Genomic DNA, 18,414 nt, shown 5'->3' with positions numbered 1-18,414 from the left:
TTGGTGCCACCTTATCTGAGGTGACTTCAGGGACGCAGTTCTCACTCCTCTTGGAGGAGGTTATGAGGTGTCATTAAAAATGGGCGTCTTGGGTGCCACCTCCTTGGTGGAGACAAGGTTGTGGGGTGTCCTTCTGTGGAGGTGACCTCCAAAAAAGGGGTTCTTGTTTGTCACCTTATTGGAAGGGACCTCGGGGATACAATTCTTGGACATTGTCCCATTGGAGGTGACCTTGGACGTGGCTGTTGGTGGTGACCCAGGGGACTCAGAGAAGACCCCGAGACGTGTCCCCACCAGAGCTGCTTTATTCCTGCCCAGACGTCCCCACCTCAACAGGAGGTCACCGGTCACAACCGAGCTCTCCCCTGTCCCCCCTCAAGTTGCGGGGACCCCCAGGGTGGTGGTGGCTGCTGGTGGCCGGGGCTGGGGCGCTGTGCCCACCCCCGGAGTCCCTCAGGCCTCCTTCAGGGGGGGCCCGTCCTGGGGCTGGAGTGCGATCTTCTCCTTGGGGTCACCTGTCGGCGTCCGCTTGGACCTGGAGGGAGGAAGAGAAGGAGGAAGAGGAGGGTCATGGCATGGGGGGAGCGGCCCAGGCCGGGCATTCAGCCAATCACAGCGCTCGTTCTTCTGCCAAAACCCACATCCACCTATCCCTCAATGCAGCCGGGGTCCCTTGACCCTGAACCTCTTCATGGCTGGGGTTGTCCATCATTGTCCATCATCCATCCACTGGCCATCATCCATCCATCCACTGGCCATCATCCACCCACTGTTCCTCCAACCCTCACCCACCATCCACCAAACCATCATCCATCCAACATCCACCTTCCCTCCGTCCCACCCACCTGTTCTCCACCTCCTCGATGGTGTCGGGCAGAGGCGTGTTGAGGGTCTCGGGCAGGAACGCGGCCGCCACGGCCGCCACCACGGGGGCCACCCCGTAGACGGCGGGGGGCAGGAAGGGGTAGTACTCGTCCATCATCTTCACCAGCGGCGCCACGATGCCGCCCACGCGCGCCATGGTGCTGCCGAAGCCCAGCCCCGTCTGCCTGCGACGCCGGGAGGGTCACGGGGGGCACAGGCCACCCTGGGGGTGTCCGGGGAGGGGTGACCGGGACCTGCCCCACGGCGGGGACGTGGGGCCGGGCGATACCTGATGGGGGTGGGGTAGAGCTCGGTGGTGTAGAGGAAGACGCAGTTGAAGGAGGCGGACAGGCAGCCCTTGCCGATGACGGCCAGTGCCGTGCGCACCGTCTGCAGTTCTGCGGGGACACCGGGACGCCGGGGCTCGGCCGCCGCGGGGGGACACCGCGGGCAGGTGGGGACGGGGGAGGGAGGAAGGATGTAGGGATGGGGAGGTCGGTGGTTGGAGACGGGAATGGAAACATGGACGAAGACACGTGATGGGCTGGGAACTCCGGTGGCCAGTTGGACCCATGCGGGAGACCCCCCTCCCCCTCCACACCCACCTGTGGGCACGAAGATGTTGGCCACGATGACCAGCCCCGCCAGGAACAAGGCCACCATGAGCGAGAGCCGCCGGCCGACGTAGCTCAGGGACACGGTCACCACCACCTTGGCCGGGAAGTCAACGGCGCCAAAAATCACCTGGATAAGGTAAATGCTGACCCCAAAGTTCTGCAGGTCCATGGCCAAGCCGTAGTAGGAGAAGCTGATGGAGAACCTGGAGCGAGGGGGGAGAGGGGGAACCTTGAGGTGACGTCACCTTCCTGGGACAGGACGGGACAGGGTTGGCAGGTGGGGGAGGGGAGGGTTGGGAGGCAGTTGAATGGGTGGGGTCACTGGTTGAGTGTCCAGGTGTCCATCCTTCCCTTCGTCCATCTGCCAGTCTGACCAGTTCTCCAACCATCTGTCCATCTGTCCTTCCATCCATCATCCATCATCCACCCAACTCCCCATCCATGTCTTCAACCATCCAACAAACCAACAAACCCACCTCCCATCCATCCACCCATCCATCATCCATCCATCCATCCATCCATCCATCCATCCATCCATCATCCATCCATCCATCCATCCATCTATCCATCCACCCATCCGTCATCCATCCATCCATCCATCCATCCATCCATCCATCCACCCATCCGTCATCCATCCATCCATCCATCCATCCGTCATCCATCCATCCATCCATCCATCCGTCATCCATCCATCCATCCACCCATCCGTCATCCATCCATCCATCCATCATCCATCCATCCGTCATCCACCCATCCGTCATCCATCCATCCATCCATCCATCCATCCCTCATCCATCCATTCATCCATCCCTCTCTCTCTCCCTCCTCGCCCCCAGCCCCACCAGACGATGGAGAGGCAGAAGAAGATGTGGCGGATCACGGGGGTCCGGACCAGGTCGGAGACGGTGTAGGACGACTTCAGAGCCGCCAACTCCTCCTTCATGTTGGACTTCAACATCTGGGAGAGGGGAAACGGGAGAGGTTGGGGGGGCTGGAGACCACCCCCACCCCCCACCCCACCCCCACCATGGGGCCACCGGACCTCGACCGTGATCTTCTCCCCTTCCTCCTTGCGGTTGTTGAAGGTGGCCACGCGCTGCAGGACCTTCACCGCCCTGTCGGCCTTGCCCGAGAGCACCAACCACCGCGCCGACTCCGCCAACCACCTGCAGCCAGCGGGGGAAACTGAGGCACAGCCGGCGCCCCCCGCATCCCCAGGGTCTCCCCGAGGGGCCCAATGTCCTACCAGGAGTAGAGGAGGAAGACGAAGAAGGGCAGGGACACGGAGAGCTGGAGCCAGCGCCAGTGGGGGACGGCGTAGGCCACCCCGGCCAGGATGATCTGGCCCAGGGTGTAGGCGAAGCCGGTGATGGCCACGGTGATGGCGCGGTACGGCGTGGGGATCCACTCCACCACTGCCAGGGACACGGGGACACGGCTCACTCGGGGCGTCCCCACAGTGCTGGGACCCTCCTGGTCAGTGCGGCCACCCCAGCGTGGTCAGACCTGTCCACACCATGTGACCCCATGGCCACAGCGATGTCCCCATCCCTGGACACTGGGATGTCCCCATCCCTGGACACTGGGACATTCTTATCCATGGTTGGCCCCACCCATGACCGTTGGCTTGTCCCCCTCCACGGCCATGGCCCTGGCCCCAGCCCCAAGCGCTGGGCTGTCCCCGTGTCCCCTCACCGAGGCAGGCGATGCTGAGGCCGAAGCCGGACAGCGCCATCCCGCCGGCGAAGCGGAAGACGCAGTAGGAGGCGTAGTTGGGGGCGAAGGCCGTGCACGTCCCCATCACCCCCAGCTGCAGGTAGGACCACATCAGCATGGCCTTGCGCCCAAACCTGCAACGGGAGCCACTGGGAGCCACTGGGAGCCACTGGGGATGGGCTGCCCAGAGCCCCACAGGGAAACTGAGGCACGGGGGGGTCTCTGCTGCCTTTACCTGTCTGAGAGGCCCCCCAGGACCAGGGCGCCCACCAGGACCCCGGCCATGTAGATGGACTGGGCCATCTGCCGCAGCTGCCGGTAGCCACAGACCAGGTCCCACTGCCGGACAGGGGACGTGAGGGTGACCCCGTCCTGTCCCCCCACCCATCGGTCCCCGTTTGTTCACGCCCCTCCCTCCCTCCCACCTCACCCCGAGTGCCACCCCCACCCTTCCCTCCCCCTGTCCCCACGGAGGTGGTGTCCCCCCCATGGACACCGCGGTCACCTCCCCGCCCTCCCCGTGTCCCTGTCCCCACCTCGGTGACGATGGTGGACACGTAGATGCTGCGGTCGTAGTCCCAGCCGTCGCGGCAGGGCTCGGTGGCCCGGGGGCCGCCGGTGCCGTTGGCAGGGGGCGAGGTCACGTAGCGCCGGCAGGACCCCAGGGTGACATCGGGGGACCCCAGGGTGACATTGGACCACCCCAGTGTGGCACCGGTGGGCCCCAGGGTGCCATTGGAGGACCCCCAGGTGGCATCAGGCTGGACACGGGTGCCATCGGGGGACCCCGGGGTGCCATCAAGTGTGACGCGGGTGGCACCGGGGCTGTGGACGCCGTTGGGGGACCTCGGGGTGGCATCAGGGGACCTCAGCGTGGCACCAGGTGACCCCAAGGCGCCACCAGGAGACCTCAGGACAGAGTCGGAGCCCCTCAAGGAGTCAGGAGGAGCCGCTGAGGTGGCATCAGGGGTGGCTGCGGGCGGCGCCGGGGAGGCGCTGGGGCCGGCGGGGACGCGGCAGCGGTGCGGGGGGACGGCGGCGGTGAAGTTCTGCAGCAGGTTGTGGCTGGCCATGAGCAGGATGGGCACCGCCAGCAGCGCCGTCTGCAGCACCTGGAAGCGGCCCAGGCCCCCGACCTGCGCCAGCACCGCCCCGAACGGCATCGCGGGGACACCGCCGGCCACGGGGACACCGCTGCGCAGGGGGACGGGGTCACCCGTGGGGACGGCAGCGCTCACGGGGACGCCACCACCCACGGGGACACCGGGGCAGAGGGACACCTTCACTTGCGGGGACACCACCAACCACGGGGACACCACTGGACACGGGGGGTTGGGGACACCCAGGACACGGGGACAACGTCACCCATGGGGACATCACCCACCACCCACCAGGGCTTCATCAACCGTGGGGACACTGCGGCTTGGGGACACCTTCACCCATGGGGACAGCAGGACATGGAGACACCAGGATGGGGGGACACCAGGACAGGGGGACGTGGCCACCCCCAGGGCCATGGGGACACGGGACAGGGGTTGGACACCACCGGCAGTGCTGAGATGGGGCCACCAGGATGTGGGGACAGGGGACACGGGGACCCAGCGGTGGGGAGGGGACACGGGGCAGGGGACGTGGTGAGCGCTGGGGACCGTGCCACCACTTGCGTCACACGTCCCCAACCCCTCCTGCTGTCCCCATCCCCTCGCAGCGTGTCCCTGTCCCGGCTCCACCTCGGTGCGGCTCCCCGGGGACGGGGACATCCGGCCAGCTGTGCCTCTGTGTCCCCAAGGTGAAGGGTCCCCTCTGTGATGTCCCCAACCCCTCCCTGATGTCCCAACCACTCTCCTCAATGTCCCCAACTTGTCCCCAAGCCCCCCACAACATCCCCAACCTGTCCCCGATGCCCCCACCATGTCCCCAACCTGTCCCCGTGTCCCGGGGGTCCCCCCCCCGCTGTCCCGTGTCCCCACCTGTCCCCACCTGTCCCCACCTGTCCCCGGGGTCCCCCCCGTGTCCTGCCCACCGTGTCCACTGTGCCCCCGCTGTCCCCACCGCGCTCCCGGGGCTGTCCCCCCGCATCGCCCCCCACCTGTTCCCCCAGGCCCCCCGTGCCCCCGTCGCGGGGGTCCCCCGCTGTCCCCGCTGTCCCCACCTGTGCTCCTGGCGCCGTCCCTGTCCCTGTCCCCGTCCCCGTCCCTGTCCCTGTCCCCGCCGCGGTCCCGCGCTCGCTCCCGTTACACAACGAGGCGAAAAGCGGCGCTTTTGGTGCCACCGGGATTAACCGGGGGGGGGGGGGGAAGGGGGCGAATTCCAGCGCCGCGGGGGGGTCCGGACGCCTCTGGGTCCCCCCGCCCGCCCGCCCGGGGCCCCGGCAGCCCCTATAGGGAGCACCCCCTATAGATCAGCCCCCCCCGGCGCTCCCCAGAGCCCCTCCCCGCATTTAGGGACCCCCCCCAACCTGTTGGTGTCCCCCCGCAGAGCCCCTATGGACCCCCGGGGAGCCCCCAGGAGCCCCTGCAGGTGCCCCAAGAACCTCTACAGATCCCCGCAGAGCTGCTAGAGACCCCCAGAGCCCCTACAGACCCCCGATTCCCCCTAAAGAGCCCCTGCAAGTCCCTTCTGAAGCTCCTATAGGGCCCCGGGAGCCCCTATAGGCACCTCGTGAACCCCCTGTAGGCCCCCACGGCCCCCCTCAGCCCTACAGCCCCACTACCAGCCCCCTATGGATCCTGTAAGTCCTCAGTGCCCCTGAAGGACCCTACAGCCCCCCCAAAGACCCCCATAACTCCCCCACTGCTGCCCACAGACCCCTTTAACTCCCCCATAACCTCCACAGGTACCCGTAACTCCCCTATAGATCTCCATAATCCCCCTACAGGTCCCTACAAATCCCCCAAACCCCTCCGCAAACCCCCATGACCCCTCCCTGAGTCCCTACAGCCCCCTACAGACCCCGTAGCTCCCCCCAGACCCCCCCAAAACCCCCTTAGCCCCCCCCATAATCCCCTATAGGCCCCCATAGGGTCCCACGGGGTCTGCGCCGCCCTCTGGTGGCCGAGAAGGGAAACGGGAATTGGGGGGGGGGGTCCCAGGAATTCGGGGGGTCCCAGGGATGGGGAGGGGGATTTCTGGGGGGGTCTCAGGACTTTGGGGTCCCCGGCCGTACGGAAACAGGAACTTTATTGAGCCGATACAAAACCCCCGACTCAGCAAACGCCCCCAAAGAGCCCCAAAATCAATGCCCGCCCCCCACCCCGTGCCCCCCCACCCCCAAAAAGGGGTCCCAGCTGTGTCCGGGGGGGTCCCAGGAGCCCGGGCTGAGCCCCCCCCCCCCTCAAGAAACGACACAACTCATGACACCAGTGGGGCAGGGAGGGGGGTTCCCAGTGCTCCCAGTACCCCCCCAGCCCCCCAAACTGGTGCCAGGCCCAGCTCCCAGTAAGGCCCTACTGGGAGGTGGCGCCCGGCCCCCAGCCTGGGGGGAGATCCTGGAGAATTGGGCAAAAATGGGGGGGGGTCGCTAGGAATCGTAATCTTCATCCTCCTCCTCTTCCTCCCGGGCGCGGGGGGGGCCGGGGGCTGGGGGGAGCCCCCCCGGGAGCCCCCCTGGGAGGGTGGGGGGGCCCAGGGGGGCAAAGGGGACCCCAGGGCTGCGGGAGAAGGGGTCAGTGAGGGGGGGGAACCCCAAAGAAACCCCAAAACCTCCCCAAAACCTCCCCAAAGCCCTCCCAAGGACATGGGGGGGGCACGCCCGACCCCCCCCAACCCCCCCACAAGAGAGCCGGGGGGAGGAACACCCAAAAGCCCCTTCCCAAACCCTGCCAGGGACTCAGGTGGAGAAAACCCCCCCGAACAGCCCCAAAAACGACCCCCAGTGGTGTCAGGACCCCCCCAAAACGGCCCCAGGTGTTTCCTGTCCCCCCCCCCCCCCCCCCGGCCGCACCTGGCGAAGGTGAGTGGGGGCGGGGCCGGGGGGGGCTGCGGCGTCTCCTCGTCCCCGTCGCTGTCGCTGTCCTCAGAGTCCTCCTGGGGGGGCGGGGGGGACAGTGAGGGGACCCCGGACCCCTCCCCATCCCCAGGGGATCCCCAAAATCCCCCCGGAGGGGACACGGGGGGGTCCCCAAACCCCAACCCCTCCTGGACTCCCCAGTTCACCCCCACAGAGGTGACCCCACAGCCAGGTACAGCCCCTCCTCCCCCTCAGGTGGGGCCCCCCAAACCCCCCCAGAGGGGACTCAGGGGTCCAGGTATCCCCCAAAATCCCCAAGACCCCCCAGGACCCCCCCCTCCTCCCATCCCAAGTTAATCCCTGATTGTTTCGGGGTTCCCTTGGTCCCGGGACCCCCCCAAAACCCCCCAGGACCCCCCCAAATCCCCCCCACCTCCTGCTCCGAGTCTGTCCCCGACTGTTTCGGGGTCCCCTTGGCCCCAGGACCCCCATTCTTGCGGCCACTGCCCGGGCGGCGCCCCCTGAAAGAGACCCCCCCCCTCATCAGAGACCCCTCGACGCCCAAACCGCCCCAAATCCCCCCTCAGAGACCCCCCTGCACCCCAAAATCCCTCCTGACCCTCCCGTCAGAGACCCCCCAGGTATGGGAAATGTCCCAGGGGTGTCCCTGAGGTATCTGCGGGGTCCCCCAGGTGTCCCAGAATTCCCCCAGGTGTCCAGGAGTGTCCCTCAGGTGTCCAGAGTGTCCCAAAAGCATCCCAAGGCATCCCTCAGGTGTCCCAGGGCCTCTCTCAGGTGTCTCAGGGGTCTCTCAGGAGTCCACAGGTGTCCCCCAGGTGTCCCAGGGTGTCCCCAGGAGTCCACAGGTGTCCCCCAGATGTCGCAGTGTGTCCCCAAGGTGTCCCCTGGGTATCCCAGGGTGTCCCCAAGGTGTCCCCAGGAGTCCCCAGGTGTCCCCAGGGTGTCCCCAAGGTGTCCCCAGGGTGTCCCCAAGGTGTCCCCAGGGTTTCCCCCAGGTGTCCCCAGGTGTCCCCAAGGTGTCCCCAAGGTGTCCCCAGGGTTTCCCCCAGGTGTCCCCAGGTATCCCAGGGGTGCCTCACCTGCGGGGGCCCCGCTCGCCGTCGCCGTGGGGGTCGTCGCCGTCCCCCTGCATGTCGGGCACGGTGGCCACCAGGTCCTTGAGGAAGTCGAACTGCTGCTCCAGCTCGATGCACTGCTTCCTGCGGGCGGGGCCTCAGAGCGCGCCCACCCCGCCCGGCCACGCCCACCCCCCAAAAACTGCCCCAGGTGTGCCAGGGACCCTTCCCCACCCCCCAGATCTGCCCCGGGCAGGGCGGGTGGGTGGGGACACGTGGGGACGGGGGGACAGGGAGGGAACTCACAGGTGAGGACAGGAGGGGACAGGTGAGGATGGGGGACATGTGGGGCACTCACAGGTGAGGACAGGAGGGGACAGGTGAGGATGGGGGGACACGTGGGGCAGTCACAGGTGAGAACAGGAGGGGACAGGGGGACACGTGGGGCACTCACAGGTGAGGACAGGTGGGGACAGGTGAGGATGGGGGACATGTGGGGCACTCACAGGTGAGGACAGGAGGGGACAGGTGAGGATGGGGGGACACGTGGGGCAGTCACAGGTGAGAACAGGAGGGGACAGGGGGACACGTGGGGCACTCACAGGTAAGAACAGGAGGGGACAGGGGCACACGTGGGGCACTCACAGGTGAGGACAGGTGGGGACAGGTGAGGATGGGGGACATGCAGGGCACTCACAGGTGAGACGTCGTCATGGTCTTGGCGTTGCGGGACTGGGTCACGTGACAGGCCTTGCGCAGCAGCGACTCCAGGAACAGCTCCAGCGCCCGCGCTGCCACGCTAAGGAGCCCGGGGACACAGGGGACACCCCAGGACACCCCAGGGACACCCCAGGGACACTCTGGGGACACCTCGGGGACACAGGTGATGCCCCCTGATCATGCTGGAGACACAGGTGACACCCTACGGACACCCTGGGGACACAGGGGACACCCCGGGACACCCCAGGGACACCCCAGGGGCACAGGGGACACCCCCAGGGACACCCCAGGGATACAGGGCACACCCCGGGACACCCCCAAGGACACAGGTGACACCCCGGGACACCCCAGGGACACAGGTGATGTCCCCCTGGACACCCCCCAGGTGCACAGGATGTGGGGACTCAGGTGCCCGAGGTAGGGGGGCACCTGGGGGGCCCAGGTGAGCGGGGTGGGGTCGCAGGGGTGCCCAGGTGAGCGGGGTGGGGCCCAGGTGAGCGGGGCGGGGTCCCAGGGGTGCCCAGGTGAGCGGGGCGGGGTCGCAGGGCGGGGCCCAGGTGTGCCAGAGGATACAGATGATGACGGGCACGGCGGCCGCCACCTTGCCGATCTCCTCGTCCGTCTGCATGATCTTCTTGATCCGCGCCTGCCGCAGAGCCCCGCCCTCACCTGAGCCCCGCCCTCACCTGAGCCCCGCCCACGCCCCCCAGGTGTGACCCCACCCCCAAGCCCCGCCCTCCCCGTTGCCATGGTGACCCTCACGGCCCCACCCTCGTTGCCATGGTGACGTGACCCCACCCTGCTCGTCGCCATGGGGACCTTCATGGACACCCACCCCCCCCCCGCCCTCCTCGTTGCCATGGTAACCCCAGTCTCCCCCTCCCTCCCTCCCTCCCCGTTGCCATGGCGACCCCGCCCGCGCCCCTTGTCCCCCCTCAGGCGGTACCGGCGGGAAGCGCGCGTTGTATTTCTTCTTCTTGCTCGGCATCGCCGCCTCGCTGGCCCCGGGGGACCCCGGAGGGTCCCGCCCGGCCCCGCTCGGCCCCGGCCCCGCCGCTCCCGGCCCCGCTCCGGCCGCTCCCGGCCCGGCCCCGGCCCCGCTCGGCTCCGCCGCGGCCTCCCCGGCGCGCCCCGCCCCTTCCGGGACGAGGCCGCGCCCCTTCCGGTGAAGGCCCCGCCCCATCCCGGACAAGCCCCCGGGTTAAACCACGCCCCCTCGGCGCTAGCCACGCCCCCCGGCTGTCAATCAAACTCAGGCGGGCCTTGGACCGTTTATTGGGGTGACCCCGGGGGGGGGGGAGGGGGGAGGGGCGGGGCTGCCCCCTCCCCCCCAAGGCACTTTTGGTGTGGGGGGGGTAATGCTGGGGGGAGGGGCGGCCACGCTCCCATTGGCTGCTGCCCCCCATGGGGGCGGGGCGAAGGGGGGACCCCCAAAAGGCTCCCAGTAGCTCCCAGTAACCCCCCACTGGCTTCCAGCGACCCCCAGTAGGCACTTGGTGCTCTCCCAGTAGCTCCCAGTAACCGCAGACAATTCCCAGTGACTCCCAGTAACCCGCAGAAAGCTCCCAGTAACCGCAGAAAATTCCCAGTCGCTCCCAGTCGTGTCCCAGTACCCCCTACAAACCTCCCAGTGCCACCCAGTAGCCTTCCAGCAACCCCTCAGAGCCTCCCAGTGACTCCCAGTAACCCCTAAAAGCCTCCCAGTAACCCGCAAGAACCTCCCAATAACCGTAAACAATCCCCAGTGACTCCCACCAAGTCCCAGTACACCCTACAACCCTCCCAGTAAACCCTAAAATCCTCCCAGTGCCCTCCAGTAGCCCCCAGAACCCTCCCGGTAGCCCCCCAGCTCCCTCTAAAAGCCTCCCAGTGCCTCCCAGTAGCCCCCAGTCCCCCCCCCGGCAGCCCCCCAGTGCCTCCCAGTCCGTCCCAGTCAGGACGAGGGGAACTGGCTGAGGAAGGCGCTGAAGTCCAGGTCCCCCAGGGAGGGCAGCGAGTCCTCGGGCCCCCCCAGCCCCCCCAGCCCCCCCAGCTCGGGGCCCCCCCCCCAGCTCGGTGCCCAGCGCGATGTCGGGGGGCCCCCCCGGGGGCTGGCTCTGCACCAGGCGGGCGATGGCCTCGGGGTACGACATCAGCATGGGGGGGGCCCCGAAATCCGGGGGGGCCCCCCCCAGCTCCGAACAAGCCCCCCCGAAATCCGGGGGGGGCTCCCCGAAGCTCGGGGGGGGCTCGGGGGGGTCCAGCAGGCGCTGGACCTCGGCGGCGTTGATGGTGTCCAGCGGGGGGAACGGGGGGTCAACCAAGAGCGCCCCAAAATCCAGCGGGGGGGCCGTGCCGACCCCCCCCGCGCCACCCCCGCCCCCGATTTGGGAGGACCCCTCCTCAAATTGCAGCTGCAGCAGCGCCTCGGCCAAAGGCTCCGGTTCGGGGGGGGCCGGGCCCCCCAAGAGCCCCCCCGGCCCCCCAAAAGAGAAGGAGGGAGCTGGGGGGGGAAGGGAAGGGGTGAGGGAGGGGCTCGACCCCCCCCCAGCTCCCCCCAAAGTTGCCGCCCACCCCATTTACCCCCTCCCCATTTTCCCCCCAAACCCCCCCTTGGTTCCTCCCCATTTCCCCCCCCAAATTCCCCCTTTGCCCCCCCCCCCCCCCAGTTCCCCCCAGTTGCCCCCAGTTGCCCCCACTCACCCACACTGGGGGGCTTCTGGGGGGCCGGGGGGGGCCGCGAGGGCACCGCGATGCGCCGGGGGGGCCGCGACTCGCTGGATGCCGGAGCTGGGGGGGGAATGGGGGTCCCACTGTCAGAGACCCCCCCCCCCCCCCAGGGACCCCAAATCCCTTCTGGACTCCCCCAAGGACCCCAAATACCCCTCAGGGACCCCAAAATCCCCCCCAGTATCCCCCCAGGGACCCCCAATTCCTCCCCTAGATCCTCTCTGGGGCTCCAAACCCTCCCGGAGTCCCCCAAATCCCCCCTCTAAACCCCCCCAGGGACCCCAAACCCCCCCAGGGACCCCCAATTTCCCCTCCAGCCCCCCCAAGGACCCCAAACCCTCCCGGAGTCCCCCAAATCCCCCCTCTAAACCCCCCCAGGGACCCCAAACCCTCCCGGAGTCCCCCAAATCCCCCCTCTAAACCCCCCCAAGGACCCCAAACCCTCCCAGGGTCACCCAAATCCCCCCTCTAAACCCCCCCAGGGACCCCAACCCCCCCCAGGGACCCCCGATTTCCCCTCCAGCCCCCCCAGGGACCCCAATAATCCCCCAATTCCCCCCAGTTCCCCCCCGAGCCCCCACCGGGCAGGGGGCTGCGCTGCACGAAGGAGCGGAAGGTCTCTCGCGTCCGCTTGCGCTTCTCCTCGATGCACTGCAGGTCCCCTGCACCAGTAACACCAGTGAGCTCCCAGTTAGCTCCCAGTCACCCCCTCACCTCCTTGAGACCCCCCCCAGTGACCTCCCAGTCACAACCAGTTACCCCCAGTTCCCTGCCGGTGACGCACAGAGACCCCCCCCAGTCACTCAGAGTCACCTCCCAGTCAGCCCAGCGACCTCCCAGTAACGCCCAGTTACCCCCAGCGACCTCCCTGCCACCTCCCCAGTCACACCAGTGACCCCAGGAGACCCCAGAGTGCTCCGGGGTGACAAAAGTGACCAAAGAGGGACCCCGGAGCGCCCCAAAGGGACCCCGGATCGCCCCCAGCCCCACAACAAAGACCCTACGAGTGCCCGCAGCCCCCGCAGCCCCAAGCCCACCCTGGTGGGGCAGGAACAGGAATTCAATGGGAACTGCAGCTCCAGGGACCCGGGAATGCCCCAAAAGGACGTGGGAATGCCCCAAAGGACCCGGGAATGCCCCAAAGAGCCCCAGAGCCCCCAGACCCACACTAAGGACCCTGAGAACCCCCTGAGGACGAGGTGCCCCCGCCCCACACCCACCCTGGTGGGGCAGGAAGAGGAATTCAATGGAACTGCAGCTCCAGGGACTTGGGAATGCCCCAGAAGGACCCGGGAATGCCCCAAAAAGATGCAGGAATGCCCCAGAAGGACCCGGGAATGCCCCAGAAGGACCCGGGAATGCCGCAGAAGGACGCGGGAATGCCCCAGAAGGACAGGGGAATGCCCCAAAAGGACGCGGGAATGCCCCAGAAGGACGCGGGAATGCCCCAAAAGGACCCGGGAATGCCCCAGAAGGACGCGGGAATGCCCCAAAAAGATGCAGGAATGCCCCAGAAGGACGCGGGAATGCCCCAAAAGGACACGGGAATGCCCCAGAAGGACGCGGGAATGCCCCAAAAGGACCCGGGAATGCCCCAGAAGGACGCGGGAATGCCCCAAAAGGACGCGAGAATGCCCCAAAAAGATGCGGGAATGCCCCAGAAGGACGCAGGAATGCCCCAAAGGACCCGGGAATGCCCCAAAGAGCCCCGGAGCCCCCAGACCCACACTGAGGACCCTGAGAACCCCCCGAGGGCGCGGTGCCCCCGCCCCACGCCCACCCTGGTGGGGCAGGTATCGGAAGTCCACGGGCGCGCTGCGCTGCCGGTCCGAGGGCCGCTGCAGCTCCATGCGGACGGTGACCGGGGCCCGGAGCGCGGGGTCCCGGAACGGCGGCGTCCGGAACACGATGGCGACCTGGCGGTGAACGTCGGCCTGCGCGAACGAGCCCTTGGCCTCCCAGCCCTCGGCCGAGAACCGGACCTCGATGTCCTCTGCGGGGACACGGAGCGGGGCGCGGCGTGGGAATGGGGACAGCGGGGATGGGGATACGGGGATGGGGATATGGGGGATTGGGGGATTGGGATATGGGGATTGGGGATTGGGGTATGGGGATTGGGAGATGGGGATGGGGATATGAGGGATTGGGAGATGGGAATTGGGATATGGGGATATGGGCATATGGGGATTGGGGATATGGGAGATGGGGATATGGGGGATTGGGAGATAGGGATTGGGATATGGGAGATGGGGGATGGGAATATGGGGAATTGGGGATGGGGATATGGGGGATGGGAATATGAGAGATGGGAATATGGGGATACGGGGATACAGGGACTGGGATATGGGAGATGGGGGATGGGAACATGGGGATATGGGGATATGGGGGATATAAGGATTGGGATATGGGGATTGGGAGATGGGGATTGGGAATATGGAGATATGGGGATTGGGATATGGGAGATGGGGGATGGGAATATGGGGGATTGGGATATGGGAGATGAGGAATAAGGGGGTGTTGGGGATAGGGGGTAACTGAGCTATAGGGAATGGGGATACAGGGAATGGGGGAATTGGGTTGTGGGGAATGGGGGACGGGGGGTTTGGGATATGCCGGATTCAGGGATGTGGGGAATGGGGGAAGACAAAAGTCCGGGGGGATCCAGGGGTTTGGGGTATCCAAGGATTTGGAGGGACACGGGGGACTGGGGGGTCCCGATGTCCAGGGGAATACGGGGACTGGGGCGGGGATGTGGGGGTTGGGGGATCCAAGGATTTGGGGGGGGTCGCCAGGCTTTGGGGGTGTCCCACTCAGGTTTTGGGGTGTCCCCGGGGTCCAGGGGTGTCCCCGCACCTTTCTGGACCTTGTCACACAGCAGGAAGATCTCGTCCCCGCCCCGGCAGCTCCCGGAGTTGCGGTTGACGCGGCAGATCCGCAGCTCCGCCGTGCTGGGGGCACCTGGGGACAGCGGGGTCAGTGGGGGTCAGCGGGGTCAGTGGGGGTCAGCGGGGTCAGTGGGGGCAGTGGGGGTCAGCGGGGGCAGTGGGGGTCAGTGGGGGTCAGCAGGGGCAGTGGGGTCAGCGGGGGCACCTGGGGACAGCGGGGGCAGTGGGGGCAGCAGGGTCAGCAGGGTCAGCGGGGGCAGTGGGGGCAGCGGGGGCAGTGGGGGTCAGCGGGGTCAGCAGGGGCAGTGGGGTCAGCGGGGGTCAGCGGGGGCAGTGGGGGCAGTGCGGGTCAGCGGGGGCAGTGGGGGCAGTGGGGGTCAGCGGGGGTCAGCGGGGGCAGTGGGGTCAGCGGGGGTCAGCAGGGGTCAGCAGGGGCCAGTGGGGGTCACAGGGGGCACAGGAGGGACAGGGGGCCACAGGGGTCATTGGGGTCACAGGGGACACACAGGGGTCATTGGGGTCAGCGGGGTCCTTGGGGACACCGGGGGTCCCACAGGGGTGGCAGGGGGGTCACAGGAGGGTGCCAGGGGAGACCCGGGGGGGGGTCCCAGGGGGGGTCCCAAGGGGGTCCCGGGGGGTCCCAGGGGGTCCCCACTCACGGTTGTCGTAGACGGGCTGGGACAGGACGGGGGGGAGGGGCCGCAGCCCCCCCGGGCCCCTCACCCACACCTGGAAGCAGAGCCTGACCGCGGCCAGGTCGTACTCGCCCCCGTGCTGCTCCGCCGGCACTGCCCAGTGCGGACCAGTATAAACCAGTGCGGACCAGTATAGACCGGTACAACCCCATATAAACCATAATGAACCAGTGACACCCCCAGGAACCCCCCCAGAGCCCCCAGTGACCCCCCCAAGCCATGCTCACCCCCATGCTGCTCTGTTGGTGCTGCCCAGTATAAACCAGTATAGCCCAGTACGCACCAATGACACCCCCAGCAGCCCCGGGACCCCCCCCAGGAGCTTCCCAGTAACACCCAGTGCCCACCAGTCCCCCCAGACTCTTCCCAGTCCCACCCAGTGCCCTCCCAGTAACTCCCAGTGCCTTCTGGGTCCCTTCCCAGTCTGTCCCAGTCCCTCCCAGTGCTCCCAGTACCGTTGAAGGGGTTGTTATTGGTGCGGATCCGCTCGGCCACGGCCGCCTCCAGCTCCCGCTTCTTCACGCACTGAATCCCCAAATTCTGGAAACTGACCCCAAAATTCCAGGGGGTCAGGGCTCGACCTGGGTTTTGGAATCCCCCCCTCGGACACTCCGGGGCAGAGACCCCAAATTTTGGGGGTTCCCAGGGGTGCTGGGGGGGTCGTTCCCATATTTTGGGAGTCCCCCCCTCTATTTTGGTAGATACCATCTGCCCTGTAGGGAGTCCCCCCTATTTTGGGTGATACCACCTGCCCTGTCGGGGGGGGGGGGGGTCCCCAGTATTTTGGGTGATACCATCTGCCCTGTGGGGGGAGTTCCCCAATTCCCCAATATTTTGGGTGATCCCACCTGCCCTGTGGGGGGATTCCCCAGTATTTTGGGAGATACCACCTGCCCTGTGGGGGGATTCCCCAATATTTTGGGAGATACCACCTGCCCTGTAGGGGCATTCCCCATATTTAGGGGGGGGTTCCCCAATATTTTGGGAGATACCACCTGCCCTGTAGGGGGTTCCCCCTATTTTGGGTGATCCCACCTGCCCTGTAGGGGGGTTCCCCAATATTTTGGGAGATACCACCTGCCCTGTAGGGGGGTTCCCCTTATTTTGGGTGATCCCACCTGCCCTGTAGGGAGGTTCCCCAATATTTTGGGAGATACCACCTGCTCTTTTTGGAGGGTTCCCCCTTTTTTGGGCGCTCCCACCTGCCCTGCGGGGGTGTTCCCCCCCGTTTTGGGGGTACCCCCCGGTTTTTGGGGGGGGGGTCCCACCTGTGGATGCTGCGCTCGGGGGACAGCTCGGCCTCGTAGAAGCCGTCCTTGCAGTCCTTGCCCACCAGCTCGTGGGGGTGGGGGCGGTGGGGGGGGTCCTTGGTCACCAGCGACACCCGGACCCGCCCCGGGCCCCGGTAGTTGTTCACCTGTTGGGGACACGCACTGGTTTATACTGGTTTGCACTGGGAGGGTCGTGGGGAAGGTGGGGCAGGTCTGGGGTAGGTGGGTGCTGAACCCCCCCGGGGATGGGGGCACCGGGGGGCTCAGGGAAGGCTCAGGGGGGGCCCTGGCAGTTCTCGGCCTGTACTGGTGCATACTGGTGTATACTGGGATGCACTGGGGGACTCGCACAGATGGTGGGGAGGGTCATGGGGGACACTGGGGGAGCAATGGAAGGGCTCAGGGGGGTCCCTGACACTTGCTGGTGCATACTGGTCTATACTGGGGCACTCACATGGATGGTGGGGGGTGGGTCTGGGTGGTCTCGGTGCTGCGCTCCCCAGGGATGGGGGCACTGGGGGGAGCACTGGGGGGTCCCTGACGCTTACTGGTGCATACTGGTCTATACTGGGGTACTCACACGGATAGTGGGGTGGGTCTGGGTGGTCTCGGTGCTGCGCTCCCCGGGGATGGGGGGCTCAGGGGGGTCCCTGACACTTACTGGTGCATACTGGTCTATACTGGGGCACTCACATGGATGGTGGGGGGTGGGTCTGGGTGGTCTCGGTGCTGCGCTCCCCAGGGATGGGGGCACTGGGGGGAGCACTGGGGGGGCCCTGGCAGTTACTGGTGCATACTGGTCTGTACTGGGGCACTCACGCGGATGGTGGGGTGGGTCTTGGTGGTCTCGGTGCTGCGCTCCCCGGGGATGGGGGCACTGGGGGGAGCACTGGGGGGGCCCTGGCAGTTACTGGTGCATACTGGTCTGTACTGGGGCACTCACGCGGATGGTGGGGTGGGTCTTGGTGGTCTTGGTGCTGTGCTCCCCGGGGATGGGGGCACTGGGGGGAGCACTGGGGGGGCCCTGGCAGTTACTGGTGCATACTGGTCTATACTGGGGCACTCACGCGGATGGTGGGGTGGGTCTTGGTGGTCTCGGTGCTGTGCTCCCCGGGGATGCTCCCGGCCGAGCGCCCCTCGCACTTGTACCGGAACCGCATCCCGCGCTGCTTCGGCTGCTCCAGGATCTCCACGTACGGCGCTCCCCCCCCCGCCTCTGGGGGGGACACGGGGGGGTCCCGTCAGCCCCCCACAACCCCCCCATCCCCCCAGGGGGGCCCCAGAACCGCGGGGGACCCCCCAGCCCCCCCTTCCCGGGGTGTCCCCACTCACCCTGCGCACCCCAGTCCTGCAGGAGGAAGGGCAGAAGATCCGGGGGGGTCACTGGGGGGGACAACGGGGGTCGCATTAACGGGGGAGGAGTCGCTTTATGGTGGGGGGGGTCGCAATAAGGGGGGGGTCGCAATAACGGGGGTGGCATTGAGGGGGTCTCTTCAAGCGGGGGTCACATAATGGGGGGCGCCTTAAGGGGAGGGGTCGCACTAACGGGGGGGCCGCTTTAAGGGAGGGGGGTGTCTCCCCCCCCAAAACCCCTCAACCCCTCCAAGGAGCCGCCCCCCCCCCCGTTTAAACACGCCCCCCTTAAAGGGCCCTCACCCTGCAAGCCCCCGACGTCACGCGGGGCGGAACAGCACCGGGGGGTCCCCCGCGCCCCACAGCACCCGCGGGGGGGTCCGGCACTCACCGTCCTCCATGGCGGGGGTCCCGGGGGTCCCGGGGGTCCCGGGGGGGGCGGGGGGGGGGGCCCGGCTCGCGCCGCCGCTCGCGGAAGCGCCGCGGCCCCACGTGACCGCGCTGCCGGGAAGGCCCCGCCCCCCCCGGGCCCTCACCGCGGGCCGTGGGCGGGGCCAGA

At 67.4% G+C, this 18,414-nt stretch overlaps 3 protein-coding genes across 3 annotated transcripts; all 3 read right to left on the bottom strand.

Moving 5' to 3' along the window:
• Nucleotides 1–287: 287 nt before the first annotated feature.
• On the bottom strand, nt 288–5,431 carry LOC138100381 (solute carrier family 22 member 6-A-like). Its single transcript, XM_068998208.1, has 11 exons — nt 5,350–5,431; nt 3,734–4,391; nt 3,433–3,536; nt 3,177–3,331; nt 2,728–2,896; nt 2,524–2,647; nt 2,324–2,439; nt 1,470–1,684; nt 1,154–1,262; nt 846–1,049; nt 288–535 (listed from the first exon to the last, which is right to left on the bottom strand). Exons 2-11 carry the CDS (start codon nt 4,358–4,360, stop codon nt 454–456), a joined length of 1,905 nt encoding a protein of 634 aa, XP_068854309.1. The 5' UTR covers nt 4,361–4,391; nt 5,350–5,431; the 3' UTR covers nt 288–453.
• Nucleotides 5,432–6,461: 1,030 nt separating this feature from the next.
• On the bottom strand, nt 6,462–10,032 carry DRAP1 (DR1 associated protein 1). Its single transcript, XM_068998222.1, has 7 exons — nt 9,889–10,032; nt 9,516–9,588; nt 8,920–9,013; nt 8,247–8,366; nt 7,580–7,667; nt 7,141–7,223; nt 6,462–6,847 (listed from the first exon to the last, which is right to left on the bottom strand). Exons 1-7 carry the CDS (start codon nt 9,928–9,930, stop codon nt 6,718–6,720), a joined length of 630 nt encoding a protein of 209 aa, XP_068854323.1. The 5' UTR covers nt 9,931–10,032; the 3' UTR covers nt 6,462–6,717.
• An 826-nt stretch (nt 10,033–10,858) lies between these two features.
• On the bottom strand, nt 10,859–18,286 carry RELA (RELA proto-oncogene, NF-kB subunit). The gene is given in 12 exon segments (XM_068998250.1): nt 10,859–10,989; nt 10,991–11,424; nt 11,625–11,711; nt 12,233–12,313; nt 13,432–13,644; nt 14,505–14,609; nt 15,196–15,324; nt 15,687–15,778; nt 16,500–16,648; nt 17,570–17,718; nt 17,835–17,885; nt 18,247–18,286. Coding segments are annotated over 12 exon segments (1,614 nt in total). The 5' UTR covers nt 18,257–18,286; the 3' UTR covers nt 10,859–10,875.
• Between the last annotated feature and the right edge of the window lie 128 nt (nt 18,287–18,414).

The sequence above is a fragment of the Aphelocoma coerulescens genome, chromosome 31 (genome assembly GCF_041296385.1).
Source record: "Aphelocoma coerulescens isolate FSJ_1873_10779 chromosome 31, UR_Acoe_1.0, whole genome shotgun sequence".
Lineage (NCBI taxonomy): Eukaryota > Metazoa > Chordata > Aves > Passeriformes > Corvidae > Aphelocoma > Aphelocoma coerulescens.
Note: the sequence above shows the minus strand (reverse complement) of the source record. Positions and strands in the feature narration are given on the sequence as shown.

Excerpts from the sequence above, each read along its gene's own strand:
- LOC138100381 (XM_068998208.1), bottom strand. The coding sequence starts at position 4,360 with ATGCCGTTCGGGGCGGTGCTGGCGCAGGTCGGGGGCCTGGGCCGCTTC. Across the intron at positions 3,537-3,733 it reads TGTCCACCATCGTCACCGAG|TGGGACCTGGTCTGTGGCTA; the intron begins GTGGGGACAGGG and ends CCTGTCCGGCAG. Across the intron at positions 1,050-1,153 it reads CTCTACCCCACCCCCATCAG|GCAGACGGGGCTGGGCTTCG; the intron begins GTATCGCCCGGC and ends CCGGCGTCGCAG.
- DRAP1 (XM_068998222.1), bottom strand. The coding sequence starts at position 9,930 with ATGCCGAGCAAGAAGAAGAAATACAACGCGCGCTTCCCGCCG. Across the intron at positions 9,589-9,888 it reads ACAACGCGCGCTTCCCGCCG|GCGCGGATCAAGAAGATCAT; the intron begins GTACCGCCTGAG and ends GCTCTGCGGCAG. Across the intron at positions 9,014-9,515 it reads CGCCGTGCCCGTCATCATCT|CGCGGGCGCTGGAGCTGTTC; the intron begins GTATCCTCTGGC and ends TTAGCGTGGCAG.